The 23,364-nt window shown below is 51.8% G+C and overlaps 1 protein-coding gene across 2 annotated transcripts; it reads right to left on the reverse strand.

Annotated features, from left to right (window-relative positions):
• Positions 1–10,416: 10,416 nt before the first annotated feature.
• On the reverse strand, positions 10,417–21,432 carry TRIM56 (tripartite motif containing 56). Of its 2 annotated transcripts, none has more exons than XM_037990447.2 (3): positions 21,268–21,432; positions 19,701–19,854; positions 10,417–19,547 (listed from the first exon to the last, which is right to left on the reverse strand). In XM_037990447.2, exon 3 carries the CDS (start codon positions 19,544–19,546, stop codon positions 17,279–17,281), a length of 2,268 nt encoding a protein of 755 aa, XP_037846375.2. In that variant the 5' UTR covers position 19,547; positions 19,701–19,854; positions 21,268–21,432; the 3' UTR covers positions 10,417–17,278. The 2 variants fall into 2 exon arrangements, with proteins under 2 accessions (XP_037846375.2, XP_072868828.1); XM_073012727.1 differs by lacking the exon at positions 21,268–21,432 and adding an exon at positions 20,866–21,137.
• Between the last annotated feature and the right edge of the window lie 1,932 nt (positions 21,433–23,364).

A 23,364-nucleotide genomic window follows, 5' to 3' on the forward strand; every position in this document is an offset into this window, starting at 1 on the left:
GATGAATGAGCGTGCATGCGTGTGTGTGTGTGTTTGTGTTTGTGTAATGGGCATCTGTCAGGGCTGTGCTAATTACAGGGCCTCCCCAGGGCTCCCCACATTTCCCAACAAACCCAGTGACTCTTTTTTTTTTTTTTTTTTGAGACAGAGTCTTGCCCTGTCGCCCAGGCTGGAGTGCAGTGACGTGATTTCCGCTCGCTGCGATCTCTGCCTCCTGGGTTCAGGTGATTCTCCTACCTCAGCCTCCTAAGTAGCTGGGACTACAGGCATGTGCCACCACGCCTGGCTAATTTTTGTATTTTTAGTAGAGACAGGTTTCACCATGTTGGTCAGGCTGGTCTCGAACTCCTGACCTCAAGTGATCCACCTGCCTCGGCCTCCCAAAGTGCTGGGATTAAAGGCATGAGCCACCGTGCCCGGCCCCCTGTGCCTCTTCTGCAGGAGAGGAGCAGAAGCTGTGTGGGTGAAAGGGGAAACTGGGAAGTTATCTGTAAATGCGGGGTTGGGGGCACATCTCGATTTGCCACATCTGTTCCTCTCCTCCCATCACACGATTTGATTTTTGGTTTTGCCACCCATCTCTTGCAATTGGGCCACTCACTGCCCCCACTTCAACTTCTGGGGCTCTTTTGCAGCCAGTCTCCCGCCACACACACTCATCTCTGGAATGTTGCCCCTCCTTTGCAGATCTGCGGTCCGCAGAGTCTTCTAGGGCTTCCACCTTTCCCCCAAAGCCACCCTCTGCTGTCTGTCCTTTGAACCTGAAAATTCTTGCAACAGGACCCACAGCATCACACACAGAGTTCAGCACTGGCTTGCTTTCCGCTGTCAGGGGTTTGAGACCAGCCTGGCCAACATGGCGAAATCCTGTCCCTACTAAAAATACTGCCATGTATTCATTTTGCTTTCCCTACTGGATGGTAAGCGATTTAGGGGTTAGGAACAGTTTGGGTCTACACTTTCCTCCTATGCCCCTTAATACTGCCTGATATGGGCCAAGTGCTCATGCCTGTAATCCCAGCATTTTGGGAGACTGAGATAGGAGAACCACTTGAGCCCAGGAGTTCAAGACCAGCCTGGGTAACACAGTGAGATCCCTCCTCTACAAAAAATAAAATAATTAGCTGGGCGTGGTGGCACATACCTGTGGTCCCAGGTACTCGGGAGGCTGAGATGGGAAGATTGCTTGAGCCTAAGAGTTGGAGGCTGCAGTGAGCTATGCTCACACCACTGCACTTCAGGCTGGGTGACAGAGTGAGACCCTATCTCAAAAAAAAAAAAAAAAAAAAAAACAGGCTGGGCACGGTGACTCACATTTGTAATCCCAGCACATTGGGAGGGTGAGGAGTGTGGATCACCTGAGGTCAGGAGTTCGAGACCAGCCTGGCCAACATGGTGAAACCCCATCTCTACTAAAAATACAAAAATCAGCCGGGCATGGTGGCGCACGCCTGTAATCCCAGCTACTTAGGAGGCTGAGGTGGGAGAATTGCTTGAACCAGGGAGGCGGAGGCTGCAGTGGGCTGAGATCACACCATTGCACTTCAGCCTAGGGGACAGAGCAAGAGCCCATCTTAAAGCAAACAAACAAAAGCAAAAAAAGCCAAAAATGAACAAACAGAATACTGCACTTAACAAGGCATGGTCCTTGGGTCCAACAGTGAAGTGCTCCAAAGTGAACATGGCCTTCTGAGAACTTAATTAGGAAGAAACTCAGTTTAGGAGAGGATATTAGCCTTCTAGAAATTACCTTAGGCGACTGTCTGTCTGCAAATGTTCCAAATCCAATTAAGGAGACCTGGGAGGAACCTCAGAGGAGCCGATGCAATTGTTTGATGGCAACATAGAGAAGCAACAGCATCGCTGTCTGTCTGAAGGAAAATGCCAGTTTGAGGAGGGTGTTCTGTGGGCGTTAGGAGGGTGTTCTGCAGGCTTTAGAAAGGGGGGAATCCAGAGAGAGCATGCTTGGTGCTGGATCTCCAATTGTTCAGAAGAGTTGGTGTCCTGTCCCAAAAATGTCACTGCCCAGGCCATGGGACAGATGTGTCCCCAAGTGGTGAGGCTGTCTCTGATTGTCATTGCTAGACTACAGCAGTCATTAGGATCATCCAACACTCTGCCTTGGCCTTGTTTTATTGTTTTATTTATTTATTTATTTATTTATTTATTTATTTATTTTTATTTGAGACAGAGACTTGCTCTGTTGCCCAGGCTGGAGTGCAGTGGCGCCAGCTCAGCTCACTGCAACCTCCACCTCTCAGGTTCAAGTGATTCTCCTGTCTCAGCCTCCTGAATAGCTGGGATTACAGGTGAGTGCCACCATGCCTGGCTAATTTTTGTATTTTTAGTAGAGATGGGGTTTCACCATGTTAGCTAGGCTGGTCTCGAACTCTTGACCTCAGGTGATCCGTCCACCTTGGCCTCCCAAAGTGCTGGGATTACAGGCATAAGCCACCGTGCCTGGCCTATTTTTTTTATTAAGAGACAGTCTTGCTCTGTCATCCAGGCTTTAGTGCGGGGATGCCATCATAGCTCACTACAGTCTCAAACTTTCAGACTCAAACGGTCCTCTCACCTTAGCCTCCTGAGTAGCTGGGACTATAGGCACGCGCCATCATGCCTTGTTAATTTTTAAATATTTTGTAGAGACGGGCCAGGCACAGTGGCTCATGCCTATAATCCCAACACTTTGAGAGGCCGAGGAGGGTGGATCATTTAAAGTCAGAAGTTTGAGACCAATCTGGCCAACATGGGGAAACCCCATGTCTACTAAAAATACAAAAATTAGCCGGGCGTGGTGGTGGGCGCTTGTAATCTCAGCTCCTCAGAAGGCTGAGGCAAGAGAATGGCTTGAACCTGGGAGGCAGAGGTTGCAGTGACCCTAGATTGCGCCACTGCACTCCAGCCTGGGTAAGACAGCGAGACCCTGTCTCAAAAAAGAAAAAAAGTATGTTGTAGAGACAGGGTCTCATTATGTGGCCCAGGCTGGTCTTGAACTCCTGGGCTCAAGTGATCCTCCCGCCTCAACCTCCTGAGTAGCTGGAATTACAGGCACAAGTCACTGCCACCTGGTTTGTTTATGCTATTAATCTCATTTATTCCAGGAATCCCATGGCATGTCTTACTGTGATCATTTTACAGACGAAGAACAGAGGTTCAGAGAGGTTAAGTAACCGATGCAGAGGTCACCCAGTTAGTGAGTGGTGGAGCTGCGTTAAGCTCTCCTTGCCCTGAATCCCTGTCTTGGAAAGGCAGAGGGACCCAAGGTGGAGAGGATGCACCTTCTGTCTGAGGACAGGGGCTTCTGGAGGGAGGTTGGGCAGGACATAGAGGTGATGGGGAGGGCTCTGCCCCTCGCCTATGCCCAGCATTTGCCTGTGAGAGACAGACTTGGCAGCTGTGGTCCTCAGATGAGGACTAAATGATAAGAAATGGAGGGAAATTCCAGTCTTGATCCTTGGATGACGCAGGAGCTGGTCTGGTGCCCTGTCTGGGTACACCCTGACAGATCACAGAGATACACCCCCTTCCCCATCTAAACACCAAGGAGGCCAGGCTTGGTGGTTCACACCTGTAATCCCAGCACTTTGGGAGACTGAGGTGGGCGGATCCCCTGAGGTCAGGAGTTTGAGATCAGCCTGAGCAGCATGGCAAAATCTTGTCTCTACTAAAAATACAAAGATGAGTCAGGCATGCTGGCAGAGGCCTGTAGTCCCAGCTACTCAGGAGGCTGAGGCAGAAGAATCGCTTGAACCCGGGAGGTGGAGGTTGCCTTGAGCCGAGATCGCACCACTGCACTCCAGCCTGGGCAACACAGTGAGATCCTATCTCAAAAAATAAACATAAATATTAAAAAAAAAAAACACCAAAGAGGAGGGCCTTCCCCAGCCAAGTGCAGGACCCCCACAGGAGACACCAGGGGCTCTCTCGACAGGCTCTCCCATGGGTGGAGACACCCGCGCGTGTCTTCCTGAGGGGAGGAGGATCTGCATCCTGCCGCCTGTTGCTGATATTCAAGCATCTCCATTCTTTTCTCCAGGGATCACGTGGCAGCAAACAGTGGGGGAGAGATCAAAGCCCACGTGGCCGGCCTGGGACAACTTTGTCAGCCTTGGCGAAGGCTGCACATGAGGGCTTCCGGGGAAGCCACACCCCACTTAATCTGGCCAATTTTTTGTTTGTTTTTGTATTGTTTTGGTTTTTGTTTTGTTTTGTTTTGTTTTTCTTTTGAGACAAAGTCTCACTCTACTGCCCAGGCTGGAGTGCAATGGCACGATCTCAGTTTGCTGCAACCTCCACCTCCTGGTTCAAGCGATCGACCCTCAACCTCCTGAGTAGCTGAGATTACAGGTATGTGCCACTGGGCCTGGCTAATTTTTGTATTTTTAGTACAAATGGGGTTTCACCATGTTGGCCAGGTTGGTCCTGACCTCAAGTGATCCACCCCCTTGTGGCATCCCAAACTGCTGGGATTACAGCGTGAGCCACTGCGCCCAGCCTAATTTTTGTATTTTTAGTAGAGATGACATTTTGCCATATTGACCAGGGTGGTCCTGAACTCCTGACCTCAAATGATCCGCCCGCCTCAGCCTCCCAAAGTGCTGGGATTATAGGCGTGGGCCACCGCACCCGACCTCTGTTCACATTTCTGCTGTCTGGAGCTGAGCTTGTAGGGACAGCTCTGCCTACCCTAAAACCCCACTGCTCCAAGACACACCTTCCTCTGAAGACCAGTTCTGCAGGTGGAGGGCAGGGGGTGCCAGGTCCGGGAGCCTCGGGCCAGCTTGAACCCACACCCACTCTCGTTCCACCTCACCTGCCTAGTCCTACGCTGCCCCTGTGTCTCTGTGAACTCCCTGTTTTCCTGCCAGAAGGAAATCTTAGCTGAGGGGAAACTGTACCTCAGGGCAGAGATATATTTTGTGGGATGGAATGAGGTCACATGTGAAGTCGGTGGGCAGGGAGATAGAGAAAAACACTGGGAAGATGAAGTGGGGTGTGGCATTCCTGAAAAGTCTCTTGTGCAGACCCCCAGGGTGTGGTGAAGTTAACTGGTGACCTTGTTGCATAATCTCTCTAGCCTCACCTTCCTCATGGTTTTTTTGTTCGTATGTTTTTGAGACAGAGTCTCGCTGTGTCACCAGGCTGGAGGGTAGTGGTGCGATCTCAGTTCACTGCAACCTCCACCTCCCGGGTTCAAGCAATTCTCCTGCCTCAGCCTCCCAAGTAGCTGGGATTACAAGCGTCTGCCACCACGTCAGGCTAATTTTTTTTTGTATTTTTAGTAGAGACAGGATTTCACCATACTGGCCAGGCTGGTATTGAACTCCTGACCTTGTGATCCTCCCACCTTGGCCTCCTAAAGTGCTGGGTTTACAGGCGTGAACCACCGCACCCTGCCTATTTCTTTGTTTTTGAGACAGGGTCTAGCTCTGTTGCCCAGCGTGGAGTGCAGTGGTGTAGTCATGGCTCGCCGCAGCCTCAACCTCCCAGACTCAGATGATCCTCCCAATTCGGCCTCCCAAGTAGCTGAAACGACAGGTACACGCCACAACATCTGGCTAAGTTTTTGTATTTTTTGTGGAGATGGGATTTCGCCATGTTGCCCAGGCTGGTCTCAAACTCCTGGGCTCAAGTGATACACTGGCTTCTGTCTCCCAAAGTGCTGATATTATAGGCATGAGCCAACACATCTAGCTACCTTCCTCATCTTTAATACGAGGATGGTCAGGAGCAGTGGCTCACACCTGTAATCCCAGCACTTTGGGAGGCTGAGGCGGGTGGATCTCTTGAGGCAGGAGTTCCAGAGCAGCCTGGCCAACATGGTGAAATCCCGTCTCTACCAAAAATACAAAAATTAGCCGGGCATGGTGGCACATGCCTGTAATCCCAGCTACTTGGAAGGCTGGGGCAGGAGAATTGCTTGAACCCAGGATGTGGAGGTTGCAGTGAGCTGAGATTGCACTACTACACTCCAGCCTGGGCGAAAGAGCGAAACTCCATCTCAAAAATAAATAAATAAATAAATAAATAAATAAATAAATAAATAAATAAATAAAATGGGGATGAGAGTGATACCCCCTCACACAGAATTGCTGAGAGAACTAAAAGAGAATCCATGTGGTGTGCACGGCAAGCAGAAAGGCGCCTGGCTGGGAGGAAATGTACACTGTATCCCACCATCATGCCTGCATGCGTTCACTCATTCATGCATTCAGTATGCACTATAGTTCAGGCACTATTCCAGACCTATCAGTGAACAAAACACAGTCCCCGTCCTCGTGGGGCTTGCATTCTACAGGGGTTGAAAATCAGTAACAATAAGCAGAATACATAATGAAAGGGTAGAGTATGTTAGAAAGTTAGAGAGATATGGAAAAATAAAAAGCCCAGCAGGGACGGGTTATTATCTTTCTGTTTGTTTTGTTTTGAGACAGGGTCTCGCTCTGTTGCCCAGGCTGGAGTGCAGTGGTGCAATCTCAGTTTACTGCAACCTCCACCTCCTAGAATCAAGTGATCCTCCTGCTCTTAGCCTCCCAAGTAGCTGGGATTACAAGTGCACACAACCACACCCAGCTAATTTTTAAGCTTTTTGTAGAGATGGTGTCTTGCTATACTGCTCAGGTTGGTCTCGAACTCCCGGGTTCAAGTGATCCTCCTTCCTTGGCCTCCCAAAGCTCTGGGATGACAGGAATGAGCCACTGCGCTTGAATAACTTCATTCTTACTTATGCCTCCCTTCCAAGGAAAGGAGTAATATAATAAATCTCTTTCGCAGAAGGGCCTCACCCCCTCAATAGAGTTGCTGCCTGCCCTGGAAGGTATATGCGATCTGAATGAAAATGACTAGGTTTTAGCATACATTCACTCACTTGTTATTTCAACCAACAGATATCTCCAAAATACCTGATTATGGAGTGCCCACTATGAATTAGAAGCCCTTGTTCCCCTGAAGGGTTTTGTAGGCAGAGAAAGAGCTGCATGTGAACAATCTAAGTTAGACAGTGAGGCTGGGTGCGGTGGCTCATGCCTGTAATCCCAGCACTCTGGAAGGCTGAGACGGGCGGATCACTAGAGGTCAGGAGTTCGAGACCAGCCTGGCCAACATAGTGAAACCCCGTCTCTACTAAAAATAGAAAAAATAGCTGGGCTTGGTGGTGTGAGCCTATAATCCCAGCTACTCGGGGGGCTGAGGCAGGAGAATCACTTGGACCCGGGAGACAGAGGTGGCAGTGAGCTGAGATTGTACCATTGCATTCCAGCCTGGGTGACAGAGACTCTGTCTCAAAAAAAAAAAAAAAAAAAGTTAGATGGTGATCAGAGCTGACAGGCATGACAGGCAGGCACTGCTGAAGGCGGTGAGGTCTGTGTGTGCGCCTCACTCTGCCGCCTCGTCCCGCCGGCCTCTCTCTAGACTCAGGGGTCTGCTGCACCTTGGCTTGCTTTGGCTGTTTTCTTCTAATAAGTGGATGGACTATCCCTAACCTACGATCACGGGAGGCAACATAGATACGGCTATTTCCAAGTGTGAAGAGATGTTTTCTGAGCTGGTCCCTGAGCAAAAATATCAAGCCCCGAGAGACCCATTCCCCAGCCCCCAGGAGCAGGGAGGGACGCCGTGGCCATCTGCCCAGCCATGTACCCAGCCTGCGCCATTTCCCTTCTTCTCCTCTTCTCCGGCATGGGCTTCATTGCTGTCCTTGGGAGGCCAACCTAACCCACTGAAACAGTGAAGAGGAGGGAGGAGCAGAGTCTCTTGTTGCAGACACTGCTGCTCACCAAGGCTGTGGGGAGCAGAAGCGACCCCTGCATTTCTGGGGCTGTGACTGCACCAGTGCAAAAGAGGAGAGATCAGGTCTGAGGGAGGAGGCTTGGCCACATGGCTAAGAACCCGAGGCCCGTGTGTGTCCGACCGCAGAGGCAGATGCTCCGCCTTGGGGTTAGGAGCTGGGAACAGGCCGTTCTCCCTACAGTCACTGCTCACATGGACCACAGTGATCTCTCCTGCCACCGGCCCCCTCAGCTGCTGACTCATGCTCCCCAGGGTTGGCAGAGGCGCCGGTCCAACTGACTGAGTCATCAGAGGATGAATTGCAGAATTCTTATTCAGGCTGTCACCGGCAGCCGAGGGCCCTGCTCCCCCGCCAAGTCATTCAAAGCATTCCCTCCCCCCTTGTCATTGTGTCTCTGTCTCAGTCTCTGTCTTGGGGGCCTTGAACAGGATGCCAGCAGGGTGCTTGGGGTGTCTCTGAGCACCCCACTTAGGTCAAAATTCCAGACCTCTCCTAATAGGGACAGGGGCCTGGTTTATTAGCACAGGGCAGCATCTCAGATCTTTTTTGTTTGTTTATTTGAGACAGAGTTTCGCTGTTGTTACCCATGCTGGAGTGCAGTGATGCGATCTCCACTCACTGCAACCTCTGCCTCCCAGGTTCAAGCGATTCTTCTGCCTCAGCCTCCTGAGTAGCTGAGATTACAGGCATGCGACACCACACCTGGCTAATTTTGTATTTTTAGTAGAGACGGGGTTTCACCATGTTGGTCAGGCTGGTCTTGAACTCCCAACCTCAGGTGATCCACCCGCCTCAGCCTCCCAAAGTGCTGGGATTACAGGCATGAGCCACTGTGCCCGGCTTAGCATCTCAGATCTTATTTCATTCACTCACTCATCTTATAAATGAGGAAACAGAGATACAGATAGGCTCGAGTGACTCGGCCAGGATTCGAGCTGCTTGAGAAGGCAGAGAACTGGGCATTGGATGCTAGGAAGGGCAGCTTTGGAGTCAGACAATTCTCAGTCTAAATCGAAATCGACTTATTCTAAGCAAGCCTCACCAAGCCTCGGTTGGTTTTCTCATCTGTAACAGAATGTGAAGGCTTCCGGGAGTTAATGGATAGGTAGCAGGCGACGGCAAGATCTCAGCCACTGCTATTGGATCTCCTGTATTTGATGGGGAGGCCAGAGGCTGAGATCATTCCTCTTCCTCTTTGGGAAAACTTGGAGGGGAGAGGAAGAAGCCTTTTTTGGGGGCTCTTGGATACCAGGTTAAGGGAGTGGGTTTGGCCAGTAGGCAGATGTTCCTAGAAACCCCGCCCCTGCAGGGAGGACCCCAAATGCCATATGCTGGAAAGTACCCACAGATGCAGCCAGATGCGACAGCTCAGGCCTGGAATCCCAGTGCTTTGAGAGGCTGAGGTGGGCGGATCGCTTGAGCCCAGGAGTTTGAGAGCAGCCTGACCAACATGGCGAAACCCCATCTCTACAAAAAAATACAAAAATTAGCTGGGCGTGGTGGCAGGCGCCTGTAATCCCAGCTACTCGGGGGACTGAGGCAGGAGAATCACTTGAACCTGGGAGGCAGAGGCTGCGGTGAGCCGAGATCGCACCACTGCCCTCCAGCCTGGGTGACACAGTGAGACCCTGTCTCAAAAAACAAAATAAAAAAAGTGGGCCAGGCGCGGTGGCTCATGCCTGTAATCCCAGCACTTTGGGAGGCCAAGGCGGGTAGATCACAAGGTCAGGAGTTCAAGACCAGCCTGGCTAATATGGTGAAACCTCGTCTCTACTAAAAATACCAAAATTAGCAGGGCGTGGTGGTGGGTGCCTGTAATCCCAGCTACTCAGGAGACTGAGGCAGGAGAATTGCTTGAACCCAGGAGGCGGAGGTTGCAGTGAACTGAGATTGCGCCACTGCACTCCAGCCTGAACGCCAGAGACTCCATCTCAAAAAAAAAAAAATCAATTAAAAAAATAAAAAAGGGAAAGTATCCACAGATGCTTGTTTGGCTCCCCCAAAACAAAAAACAGACAAAGCCCCACGTGATGGGCACAGCCACCATGACCCGGGTCCCTCATGCACGTCCTGCACATCACACCTATATGTGCCCAGGCGGAGCCCTGCACGGGTCAGCACGGGCCAGATCACCTGCTGGTTCCCACCCAGGGTTGGCTGGTTCCCACCCAGGTTGGCATGATTCTGCAATGTCCCCAAGGAATCTGTGTGGCCACCCTGGGAGCTACCTTCCACTGGGTGGCGTTGATGACCTGATTTCCTTCACTATCTGGGCCTGGGTGTTAAAGGCTCCCCGTATCCAGCCGGGCACGGTGGCTCACACCTGAAATCCCAGCACTTTGGGAGGCTGAGGCGGGTAGATCACCTGAGGTCAGGAGTTCGAGACCAACCCGGCCAACATGGTGAAACCCCATCTCTACCAAAAATACAAAAATTACTGGGCGTGTTGGCACACACCTATAATCCCAGCTACTTGAGAGGTTAAGGCAGGAGAATCACTTGAACCTGGGAGGTGGAGGTTGTAGTGAGCCCAGATCGCGCCACTGCACTTCAGCCTGGCCGACAAGAGCAAAACTGTCTCAAAAAAAAGTTTCCCTGTATCCATAAACCCTTCTGAGAAACGGTTGCAATTTTTCAAAAGAACTTTATTAAGAAACAGAGGAAAGATACAAAATTTCCATCTGAGAAAGTTTCCCATTTTTTTCAAAAGAACTTTATTAAGAAACACAGGAAAGATACAAAATCCATAACCAAAGGAATTGAAGAGTTTATTAGCACACTGGGTTTACCCCATGGCAATGTAGAGAAATGGGCTGGGCTGGTGCTCAGTCACTAGGCACCGAAGCCCTGATTCCTCATCTTCAACCCAGTATCTCTTGGTCGCTAAGCCAACCAGTTCCAACTTTCTCTGGAGACAAGTCAGACTGCCCTCCCAAACCTCCTTCCTAATCTCTTTATACACAGGCCCTCTTCTACCTGGTCCCTAAGATTTCTCACCCAGCACCTCAGGTGAGATCGTGTCTGATGTTGCTGTACTTTGTACACTGCTCCAATCACAGGAGTCTGCCGTTTCTAGAAAATCTATTTTGGCTCCTGTCCTGATCCATTTCATAAACTGCATTCACAATCCAGTTGGGTAGTCTAATTTCGCTTCCTCCTGTCAAGTTATCTACTTTCCCAAGTCTGCATCTGAACTTGGTCTTTCTCCTGCTAATAACGTCTCCCCGGGTACTCTCTCTGGCAGTTCTTTACCCCAGCTCATCCAAGACTTTCTCCCCAGTACAGAAGTCTGCACCCCTTTCCAATCTCCCACTTAATTTATGGGATAGCCCTAGTTCTCTGCTTACCTTTCAAGGAGAGATAATCGGAGACCTTGATCTTGGCACTTAACTGTCCAACCCTGCCCAGCTCAGGTCACCAACCTCATCAATTTCCTTGCAAAACTTTTGACTTCTGCCTTGGACTTTCGCCCCTTAGAATTTTATTTCTGCAGATTTAGAATATGGCATTGCTTTATAGATACCGTAATAATAAGGCTATAAGAGAAGGAGAGTTACTCCCTTTCTAAATGATATTTTCTCTAGACTCTCAAAAGATTGGGCTACTCTTGCCATTTTTCACTTTTTCTAAATGTCTACGGTTATGGGTCCTTAACTAATGCGGTCTGATTCTTAGCTGGCTTTTAGGAATGGCGTTACATTTCAGCAAGCTGGTCGTTGGTCCCTTCTATTCCTGAAGTCACTGTTGTGACTTCAGATATGGTTTCTTCAAGTAACTGCTGGAAAGCAAAACAAAATGGTCTCCTCTAAAGGAGAAGCTGATTTGCAGGAAGCTCTACTCCGGTGTTCCAGAGCTTTCACCACACAACACATGTACCTAACATCCTCATACACGCTTATGCTGATGGAGGGGTATCAGGTGGGTACAAGTCAGTCGAACCTTTTCCTAACCGATACCTTGGATTTGAGCTTTATGGTGTCCAAAATACTTCTCTACATTTCTCATGCAGTCCTCACAGCAGCTCTGTGAAGTGGGCATGTGGATGTCATCATCCAATGTTACTGATGGACAAACTGAGGCTCAGAGAGGTTAAGGAACTAGACCAAGATCACACAGCTGTTTAGTGCAGAGCCAGCACTCAACCCAGGTCTCTGCTCCCTCATTCTCTTCCTATTTCTTGGCACCAAGAATATAAAAGAGGTTTTTTACTTCCCTCCTCTCTACCCAAACAGGATTTTCTTTTCACTGGTCCATCCATGCACAACCTAGTCAGTTCCGAACAGGAAAAGGAACAATCTATCAAGTTAATTGTCACAATCCCAGGTGTGGTGCAGTGGGCTGGGGTGAAACATTTTGCTGTATCTTTCATGATGTTCCCGATTGCTCTCTTTCTCTCTCTCTCTTTTTTTTTTCTTTTTGAGACAGGGTCTTACTCTGTTGCCCAGCCTGGAGTGCAGTGGTACGATCTCAGCTCACTGCAACCTCTGCCTCCTGGGTTCAAGCGATTCTCCCACCGCAGCCTCCCGAATAGCTGGGATTACAGGCATGCACCACCACACCTGGCTAATTTTTGTATTTTTAGTAGAGATGGGGTTTCACCATGTTGGCCGGGCTGATCTCGAACTCCTCACCTCAGGTCATCCACCCACCTCAGGCTCCCTAAGTGCTGGGATTACAAGCGTGTTCCTGGTCTCTTTGCATCTGCGATATAACTAGGAACTCTGCCTTAGTCCTAAGCAGGGCTTTCTATCAGGTCCCCAGGCCACCCAATTACAGTGTTGGAGATTTTACCTCCAAATTATGCTCAAGGCAGCACTTCCCATCCATGTTTCTCATTTTTCCAGTGTCCTCTGCTGCTCCCACCCCCTCACCTCTTTACGAAGAAAACTTAGTATTTCCCTCCATCTTACAATGCCCTGTGGATTCTTACAGCTTCCTCAGAAGCCACTTCGCGTCCCCATCTCTAGGGCACCTGTGGGACTATCTTCTTGCAGCCAGGTGACGCTTCATTTCTGAAGGTCTCTATTCCTGTTGTGCCCCCTGGGTGGGCCACGTGGCTAGAATCATTTCACCAGGCAGGACCGCTGCCCATGGCTCCCGTGCAACTCCGGAGAGCTGCTGTTTCCACCCCAAGGTGTGTGATCCCCTACAGTACACAGTTCCCGGTTACCCCTCCACATGCACAGAAGCGGGACATCTCAATCTCATCGCTCCCTCTTTTTTTTTTTTCCTTAGGAAACCAGGTTTCGCTCTGTCACTCAGGTTGGAGTGCAGTGGCACAATCAGAGCTCACTGCAGCCTTGAACTCCTGGGCTTGAGCAATTTCCCACCTCAGCCTCCCGAGCAGTTGGGACTACGGGTGCACGCCACTACCTCTGGCTAATTTAAAAATTTTTTTGTAGAGATGGGGTCTTGCTATGTTGCCCAGCCTGGTCTTGAACTCCTGGCCTCAAGCCATCCTCCAGCCTTGGCCACGCAAAGTGCTGAGATAAGAGGAGAGACTATTGTGCCTGGCCCAGTCTTATCTTTGTTTTTTTTTTTGGTTTTTTTTTTGACGCGGAGCCCAGCCTTGGGAGGCAGATGCTGAACCATGTCCACAGTGCCCCCTACTGGAGATTCCCCACAAGCCGAGGTTTTGGAGGTGGGAAAGCTTTGGAAAGAGTTGTACCATTGTCTCATCCCTTTCTAGATATTAATTCACTTCACAGACATTCATTGAGCACCTACTATGCGCTATGAGCTATCACAGTGCTGGCTCTGCAGACAGAGCTGCAATGAAGACAGACGCCGTTCCCCGCGCCCCCCTCTCCCCGACACCCCCACATGTAGCTGATCCCTATTCTAGTTGGTGTCCTAGAAACACCACTTGGTTTCCAGTTGGTCTGAGTTATTTGGTGAACTCAACAAAACTTCCAGACACTCCAAGATAATTCGATCACCTGGCAGGGGGGACCTGACCTTTGCAAACCTTCCCAGAGCGGTTCCTTGGTCTGCCACCTTGCCCCAATGTCCCTGCCTCCTGGCTGAGAACCAGCCAGCGGGGATCCTCCTCCCTGGCTCCTGCCCCTTCTCTCATAGGACAATCTCATTTGTTCTGACACCTTCATTCTCAAACCCAGTAGTTATTGAGTATCACTTACAAAGGTGTATTTCCTTGAAGCAAATATTCAAGCATGTATGTTATGTAAGGGATAATAAAAACTGAAGTAGAAAGGTACACGTATGGATAATAGCACAAAATAACGAAAAACAAAACAAAAAACCCCAATCTCCCATATCAATGACTATTTACAAATTTCAAACCTATTTCTACTCAGTAATTATTCAGACAGATGTTTCCCTCGTTACTATCACTATTTGATCATAATTCCTGATTCTCCATTTTTGAGGATTATGACTGTATCACATAACTATTTCTTCTCAATAGTTTTCATAGTTGTCATACATAAAGGCTCATTCCTCTAATAAACCACAATCTAGTTAGCTGTCACCCCGCAGCTGAACAGTTTCCAGTTCTTGACTGTAATATAGAGAGCAGCCCCAAATGTCTGTATGCAAATAGTTTTTCTCTTACATTACATTCCCGGAATGTATTCCCCAAAGTGAGACAACCTATTCTTACAATCATTTTTGTCATTCTTGCAAAGTCTTGCCAAATTATTCTCCAGGAAGCATCATTTTTATAGTGCCAGGAGTCTATTTCTCCACAAAATATTTTTAACATTTATTTTTGACCAATGCAAGTGCATTTAATTATTAATTTTTTATTTTTTTGAGATGGAGTCTCACCGTGACACCCAGGCTGGAGTGCAACGGCGCGATCTCGGCTCACCGCAACCTCTGCCTCCCGCGTTCAAGCGATTCTCCTGCCTCAGCCTCCCCAGTAGCTGGGATTACAGGCATGTGCCACCACGCCTGGCTAATTTTTGTATTTTTAGTAGAGACGGGGTTTCACCGTCTCTACTAAAATAGTAGTGGCCAGGCTGGTCTCGAACTCCCGACCTCAGGTGATCCACCCACCTCAGCCTCCCAAAGTGCTGGGATTACAGGCGTGAGCCACTGCATCGGGCCTTTTTTTTCCTTTTTAAAATTATTATTATTTTTCATTGTACTAATCCTTGCCTGTATACATTTCCTCCACGGTGCAGAACTTACGTCATTCTTTGACCAAATACTGTTCTAGTTACCGCATGTATCAAGCTTATCCTCCCAGACCAAGCTTATCCTCGTCAAATCAAATCTACACGGTTTTCCCAGTTTCTTGGTTTTCTTTCTTTCTTTCTCTCTCTCTCTTTCTTCTTTTTCTTCTTCTTTTTTTTTTTTGAGACGGAGTTTCATTCTTGTTACCCAGGCTAGAGTGCAATGGTGCGATCTCAGCTCACTGCAACCTCTGCTTCCTAGGTTCAAATGATTCTCCTGCCTCAGCCTCCCAAGTAGCTGGGATTACAGGCACTTGCTCCCATGCCTAGCTAATTTTTGTATTTTTAGTAGAGATAGGGTTTCTCCACGTTGGCCAGGCTGGTCTCGAACTCCTGACCTCGGGTGATCCACCCACCCCAGCCTCCCAGAGTGCTGGGATTACAGGCATGAGCCACTGCACCTGGCCCTTGGTTTTCTTATAATCTTCATTATTCTTTGCTGTGCCAACCTTTGTAATTTTTAAGTAATTGAATGTGTCCGCCCGGACTTTGATGATGTCCCCCACTGTTTCAATAAACAAGAAATAGTTCTCCCGGAAGGGGATTTTCTTTTCCCTCTACCTATGCCCTGCGCGTTCCATCTGGACTTGTCCAAAATCCCTCTGCTTCCCACGGATACCCCACTGTCCACAGTCCCCACTTTAAGACCCCCTTCTGCCATCTCTCAGCACCCCCTGGCTAAAAACATTCTCCAAGCCTACTTGCCTCCTCAATTCCACCACTGCCACCACTTATGAAAAGGTCCGGTGGTCACAGCCCACCTCTGACAGGTTCCTTGCTTCTGGTTTGATGCCTCTATCCATTGCAGCCCTACTGCACTTTCCAGGTTTTCCTGGCACCCCCAAGTTCCCCTTGGCCTGCAGGGTTTAGCTGTTTCCCCAGCAATAGCGGCCCACAGAGGACAACTTCCTTCACCCCCTAGTTCAGCCGAGTGAAGGCCAACACATCTCAAAAGGAATTTTGCTGGAAAATGAAGAGAAGGCAACACACAGACTCCGGGAAATGGAAAGGCACCGAAACAGAAGCGTTGGAGCCTAGAGATTTTTCTATCCTGTGTACCTCTTCCCTCGGACTGGCTCTGCAGCTGCGTGGAGGGCTCCCCGGCTCTGATACTCAGAACTTGTTTTTTCTTTTTTTTTCACACTTGATCTTAGCTGAGAAGTGATGGATAACCTGCTTTTTCTGTTTGTGTGTGTTTCTGTGTGTGTGTGTGTGTGTGTGTGTGTGTGTGTGTGTGTGTGTGTGTGTTTGAGACAGGGTCTGGAATGCAGCGGTGTGATCATAACTTACTGCAGCCTCAAACTCCTGGGCTCAAGGGATCCTCCCACCTCAGCCTCCTGAGTAGCTAGGTTGACAGGCATATGCTACTACACACAGCTAATTTTTAATCTTTTGTAGAGATGGGGTCTCACTATGTTGCCCAGGCTGGTCTCAAACTCCTGGCCTCAAGCAATCCTGCTGCCACAGCCTCCCAAAGTGCTAGGATTATAGGCATGAGCCACCGCGCCTGGCAGAGTCTGTTTTTTTATTTTTTATTTTTTAATATTTAATCTTAGCCAAAGGCTGAGAAGCGATGGAGAACGTGGATTTTTGGACATTAATTCTGCTGGGTTTGGTTTTCCAGCAGCCTATTCTCTTCGCAGCCTTTCAGCTTAACACCTCTTTGGCCCCAGCTGCTGTCTGCCCTTGCAGCCCTCCTGTAAGCCCACCCTGTACTGCCACTAGTGGATGCCGTGGTTACAGGAGCTTCCTGCCTGTGGCTGGCAGAAGAGGCCATTTACTGCCCATTTGAAATCTCAGGCCTCCTCTGACTCCGTAGAACCCTGTGCCAGTCCGAGGGGGCCAGGGTCTCAGCTCTGTTCCACAATGCACATGCCTGACCCACCCTGGGCCCTTATTTGCCCCAAGACTCTCCCTCAGCTACTCTATCAGGAATGGTTTTGAAGAATGCAAATCAGGACAGGCTCACAAACCTCAGAAACCTAAACTATATAGCAGCGGTGGTGGTGGCAGCAGCCACCCACAAAAAGCGAGAGGCAGGTGAACCCCCAGCATCCCCCACCACCCACCACCACCTCCTCTGCTTCTTAGAGTTACGGTCACGCCACCACCCTTGGTCCCTATTCTCACACACTAGAAGACGGGTTAGCAGCTTGGCACTCCATGTTGCGAAGTTGCCAACCCCTGCCCTTCAGGAAAATGTCCTCGGCTGCCACCTCCCATGGACAGCTCTGCCTCCTTCCTGCCCTCTCCCTCCCCACTCCCTCCCACCCTAGTCATAGCCCCTTTAACTGTCGGGAGAACGGACCCGAAAGACATGGATGGTCCCGTTACTGAGGGACACAACCAGGTACCTGCCATCCACCATGGTGGTAACCCGGGGCTTTTCCAGGCCGTGGTAGGCTGTCAGGAAGTCTCCAAGGAGGGACCCCTTTGGGTCCAGGATCACCACCTTGTTGACTTCTCGAAGGGTCAGGAAGATGTAGCCCTTCTTATCCACAGACACGGAGCCCGGCTGGCAGCCATGCAGGCCTGGCCCCTTGTACTCCCCAATCACCTGGCCCAGCCCATCACAGATTACCACGCTATTCTGCTGCCAATCCGACCCCACGAAATGCCCCTGGGGGCTGGTGGTCAGAAACACCAGTGCCCGCAGGCCCCGACTGGCCTTGCCCCCAGGAATGAACCGGGTGGCCAGGCTGCCTTCCATATTGTACACCTCCACGTGGCCCGCCACGCTGACAGCCACGCGGTCCCCGCTTGGCAGTGCCGCCACCGCGTGGCTGGCCTGGGAGAGGCTCAGGGCCCGGCGCCACTGCACCTCACCGTCGGGGCTGATGAGATAGAGCCGTGCACCAGCGGAGAAGGCCACGGCGCTCTGCAGGGCAGCCACGCTGCAAGGGGAGCAGCCCTCAGGGACCGGCACGGTGCCCTTGTAGTCGCCGTTGAGGGAGAAGCATTTCAGCGCCCGATTCTGCTCATCCGCCACCAGGATCTCCCGGGGGCCAAAGGGACACAGTCCAGTGATCCGAGGGGACCGCTTGTCCCCAGGCATCCGCGTGGGGAAACTGCAGGAAAAAATGGGTCTGGGGAGGAGGCCAGAGCCGTCCAAGTTCGGGCCCAGGGCTGGGCTGGGCTCTCGGGAAATTGACTTGAGCCTGCCTTTGAACTTTTTCTTCTTGTTTGGTCTGCCACCCCTGTGGGGCTGGGGTCCTCCATCCTCGTGGGGTATCTGGGCCCTGTCCTCCTCCAAAGTCTGGACTCCGTCTTCTCGGGTTGTCTGGGCTTTTTCCTCTTTGGGGGTCTGGGCTCCATCTCTGGCCTGGGGTTGGACCCCACCCTGTCTCTCCGTCTTCGGCGCATGCTCTCTCCTGCTCTGGCTCTCCTCACCTCCCTGGGTACCGGCTCCATCTTTCCCACCATCCTTCTGGGGCTGCTGCTCCTCAAAGGACAGCTGAAGCAGGTGGCAGTTCTTGTCCAGCAGCCCAGGATGGAGCTCCAGCTGTGGGAGCAGGCAGGGGGCCGGCCCCGGTGCCCAGGGGGAGCCCTGCAGCTGCCGGAGCCGCTGCGCAATCGCCCCTTCCAGGGAGAGGATCTCAGCCTCTCGCCCCAGGCTGAGTACCCGGCGGGCGAAGGCGGCTGCCGCCCTGGCCACCTGCTCACGCCCCTCGAGCTCTGCCAGCCTCTCCCGAGCAGCCTCTTCAGCAGCCTCTACGTGGGCTCGTAGCTGCCCCAGCACCTCCTGCTTCTGGGCCAGCAGGGCCCGGAGGACGCCCTCAGCCGCCTCCTCTACCTGTGTCCCCACCCGGGCCGCCTGCTCCCGCAGCCGGGCCAGCGCCTCCTTCTCCACCCTCCGCGCCGCCTCCAGCTCCACCAGGTTACTGTCCACACCAGCCAGCAGCTCCTCCAGGCCCGGCCTCCGGGCACGCACAGCCTCGGCCAGAGGTAGGCAGGGGTGGTCCAGGTGGGGGTCTAGGCGGCACTCTCTGCACAGCAACTGCGAGCAGGGCTGGCACAGGAAGCGCAGTGCCTCCCCGGGGTGCTGGGGACACTGGGCCGCCTGGCGCTCCCGGGCCTCCTCATCATACCATCCCGCCCTGTAGCCCACCAGGTCCACCACGCGGTGGGTGTGGGTCTGGCGGGTGCAGCGGTGCCCGTCGGCACAGGCCTGGCACAAGTCGTCGGCACAGTCCAGGCACCGGGCCGTGGCCGGCCCCCCGGCGCTGGTGCCACCCACCAGGGGACACAGGGCACAGGCTGGCTTCCCGGCACGCAGGTCTCCACAGGCTCGGGCCTTCACCAGGTCCAGTAGCCCATTGACGAAGAAGTTGGTCTTGAAGGCGGCCACACCCTCAGGTGGCACGGGCACGGTCTCGCGACACTCGGGGCAGCGGATGCGGCTGCCATCGGCCAGCTGGCCCAGGCAGTCCTGGCAGTAGGTATGCAGGCAGGGCAGTGTCTTGGGTGCCTGCAGCTGCTCCAGGCAGATTTTACAGGCCAGAAAGTCGCTGCTCAGGGCCTCTAGGAGGGAGGGCGAGGACCCGTGGGAAACCATGCTGCAGGCAGAGGCATCAGGATCAGAGTTGAGAACGCACCTTCACCAGCTCACCATCTAGCTTCTATCCCGCCCCTCCACCGTCCTCAAGCCCCACGGGATCCCCAGGGCTAGGGGCTGACCCGAATGGCCGGGAAGGAACCTAAGGTCTCACCTGAATGGCCAGGAACTTCCTTCTAGTCTTCTGAGGACTTAGGCCACTTGCTCTTGAGCGAAGGAGCTGCCCTCCTCCCTCTCCTCCTCTTCCTCCACTTCCGTGTGTACATCCAGCAAACGTAAAAATGTCAATGCTACTTGTTGGATCAGACCTGCGAGAAATGACAAGACCAGGAGTCCCTGGCCTTAGCTAACAATCGAATCCTCAGCGTCCCCAGTTCACAGGCCTTGTGGCAAACGTGGTGCAAGCCCTCCTGTGTGCACAGGTACCGGGGTCCTGCTGTATGGGGTGCCAGGGTGCGAGGGGCAGGCAGTAAGGACACAGATGGGGATCCCAGTGGGCAGAGATGCTTAGGTCCTGCCAGTTAGGATAGGATCTTGCAGTAGTTTAGGGGGCTTTAGTCCTCCAAGTCCCATACACCTGCCTTCTTTTTATTTTATTTTATTTTACTTTTTAGCAATAGGGTCACCCTCTGTCACCCAGGCTGGAGTGCAGTGGCGCGATCATAGTTCACTGCAGCCTCAAACTCCTAGACTCAAGTCTCTCGAGTAGTTGGGAGTATAGGCATGTGCCACCACGCCCAGCCTTTTTTTTTTTTTTGAGACAGAGTCTCACTCTGTTGCCCAGGCTGGAGTGCAGTTGTGCGATCTTGGCTCACTGCAACCTCCACCTGCCAGGTTCAAGCGATTCTCCTGTCTCAGCCTCCCAAGTAGCTGTGATTACAGGTGCGCACCATCATGCCTGGCTAATTTTTGTATGTTTAGTAGATACAGAGTTTTGCTCTATTGGCCAGGCTGGTCTTGAACTCCTGACCTCAGGTGATCCACCCTCCTCGGTCTCCCAAAGTGCTGGGATTATAGGCGTGAGTCACCACGCCCAGGCACCCAGGCCATTTTTAAAAAATTATCACTTTTTGTAGAGATGGGGTCTTGCTATGTTGCCCAGGCTGGTCTCCAACTTCTGGCCTCTCCAAAGCATTAGGATTACAGGCATGAACTACCGCGCCTGCCTGGCCACACACCTGTCTTCTGCTAGACCTGGGGCAGTGTCATGGGTGGTGAAGGCCCCACTTCCTGCATCCAACAGTTTCTAAAGCAGATTCTGGAGCGGGCAGAAAAAAGGCCTAGGGGAAGGGCCGGCCCCCTTCCCGCTGCTGGCTCACCCTCCGATCGACTTGGCCTTGGCTTATCTCCTGGAGTTCTGTTCTTTTAGCTTTTCCTGCTGAACGCATTCCAGAAACCTCTGGAGGGAGGGAGTCCTGAGCTCCTGGCACAGTGGCTGAGACCTACTTGTTGGGCAGACTTGGTGGAATGTCCCCTTTTCTGGGGCCGGGAGGAGACCTCAGAGAGTGGGACGGGGACTTTCTTGCGGGGACCTGTGGCCACGGAGCGGGAGGGAGGCGGGTGCAGTTTTCTGCCTGCCCTCTCCTCCTGCCTTCCGGGTGCCTCTTCCCCTCCGCGCTCCCCTCCCTTCCTCCTCCTCCTCTCGTGCTCTCTATCCCCTCCCCTCCCCCTACTCCCTCCGCTCAGTCCTTCCTACAGCTGTGCCGCCCCCAACCCCTTACCTAGCCAGAGCAGATCTTGGCCTCTAGGATGGCGAGGGGGCCTGGGGCCTGGAGGCCTCTGTTGCTGGGTGCCTGAAAAAGAAACAAAACTGAAACTAATTGTACTTGTGGTGCAACTTCCGTCCCAGCCGGGGACACACCGACTCGCCTCGCACAGCCTCAGGCCCCGCCTTCCTCCCCACCCGGCCCTGTCCTCTCCCTCGGAGGCCCCCACCCCAGCAGTGGGCAGGCTTGGGCTGGAGTCCACCAGCCAGGTCTGTCTGTCAGTCCAGCCTCAGGGCTAAGTGTGTGTATGTCATAAACGGAACTACCTGAGGGCAGGTTCTCTAAGTAGAGGGTGGAGGGTCACAGGGTTTATTTGTGGGAAGAAATGAGGGCTCATCCGTGATTCAGAGACCAGGATAACTAGACGCAGGGCATCAGGCAGGGTCTGCAGCTTTGGTAACACCCCTGGCAGGCAGGTGCCTGCAAAGCCTCATTTCATAAACCTTTGCTGAGCTGTAGGAGAGGCTGTGGGGGATCGGATAAGAAGCCTCAAGCTGAGGGAACAGCACAGGCTTCCTGGAGGAGGCATCAATGAGATGAGTTTAAAGAAGGCGGGAGGATCTCTTGAGCCCAGGAGTTCAAGACCAGCCTGGGCAATATGGTGAGACCCAGTCTCCACAAAAAATTAAAAAACTAGCCGTGCATGGTAGCACATACCTGTAGTCTCAGATACTCAGGAGGCGAAGCAGGAGGATCACTTGAGCCCAGGAGGTCGAGGCTGCAGTGAGCCATGATGGTGCCACTGCACTCCAGCCTGGAGGACAGAGCAAGACCCTGTCTAAAAAATAAAACAATAAGAGAGCATAGAGGGCTGGAGAACACTGAGAAGAATGTTCCCGTTCCAGGTACTGGGAACAACAAGGGTGCATCCCTGTGTGTGGAGAGGATACGAGAGTGTTGGTGAGAATCCTGCATTTTATCAAAAAAGACAAAAGAATCATTGCAGGAGATTTCCCTCAACATTTCATGAAAAAATAGTTCGTATTTTGAGACGAAGCCTCACTCTGTCGCCCAGGCTGGAGTACAGTGGCGTGATCTCAATTCACAGCAACCTCTGCCTCCCGGGTTCAAGCGATTCTCCTGCCTCAGCCTCCCAAGTAGCTGGGATTACAGGCAACCACCACCACGCCCGGCTCATTTTTGTATTTTTAATAGAGATGGGATTTCACTATGCTGGCCAGGCTGGTCTTGAACTTCTGACCTCAAGTGATCCACCTGCCTTGGCTTCGCAAAGTGCTGGGATTACAGGTGGGAGCAACCATGCCCAGCCCCATTTTTTGAAAAATTCAAAGCACAAAGAAGTTAAAAGGGCCGGGTGCGGTGGCTCACGCCTGTAATCCCAGCACTTTGGGAGGCCAAGGCGGGCGGATCATGAGGTCAGGAGATTGAGACCATCCTGGCTAACACAGTGAAACCCCGTCTCTACTAAAAATACAAAAGAAAAAAGAAAAAAAAATTAGTCTGGCATGGTGGCGGGCGCCTGTAATCCCAGCTACTCAGGAGTCTGAGGCAGGAGAATGGCATGAACCCGGGAGGCGGAGCTTGCAGTGAGCTGAGATTGCGCCTTTGCACTCCAGCCTGGGCGACAGAGTGAGACTCCCTCTCAAAAAAAAAAAAAAAAAAAAAAAAGAAGAAGAAGAACTTGAAAGAATTGCAGTGAACACCCATATCTCCACAATTTCTGTTCTACAATGATCATTTTAGCATAGTTAATTAATTACATACATATGTATATTTGTTCCTTTTTATCCACATGGCGGAATTTGGGTAGGAAACTGAACCTGTGAGAGCTCACTCTGGCAGCAGTGGAGAGGACAGAAGGGAGCCTGACCTCAGGGTCTGGGTGAAAGGTCTCCAGGGGCTGAGACATAGATGCCACAGAGGTAGGTGGAAGTCCAAAAGAGAGAGGGTCACAGAGGCCACGGCGGGAAATGCTGCACTTCTAGAAGGACGAGGGGGTCAGCACTGTTGAATGCTGCTGACCAGACGGGCAACCAAGGTGAGGACAGAAAAATAGGCCGGGCACGGTGGCTCACACCTGTAATCCCAGCG

The sequence above is a fragment of the Chlorocebus sabaeus genome, chromosome 28 (assembly GCF_047675955.1).
Source record: "Chlorocebus sabaeus isolate Y175 chromosome 28, mChlSab1.0.hap1, whole genome shotgun sequence".
NCBI lineage: Eukaryota > Metazoa > Chordata > Mammalia > Primates > Cercopithecidae > Chlorocebus > Chlorocebus sabaeus.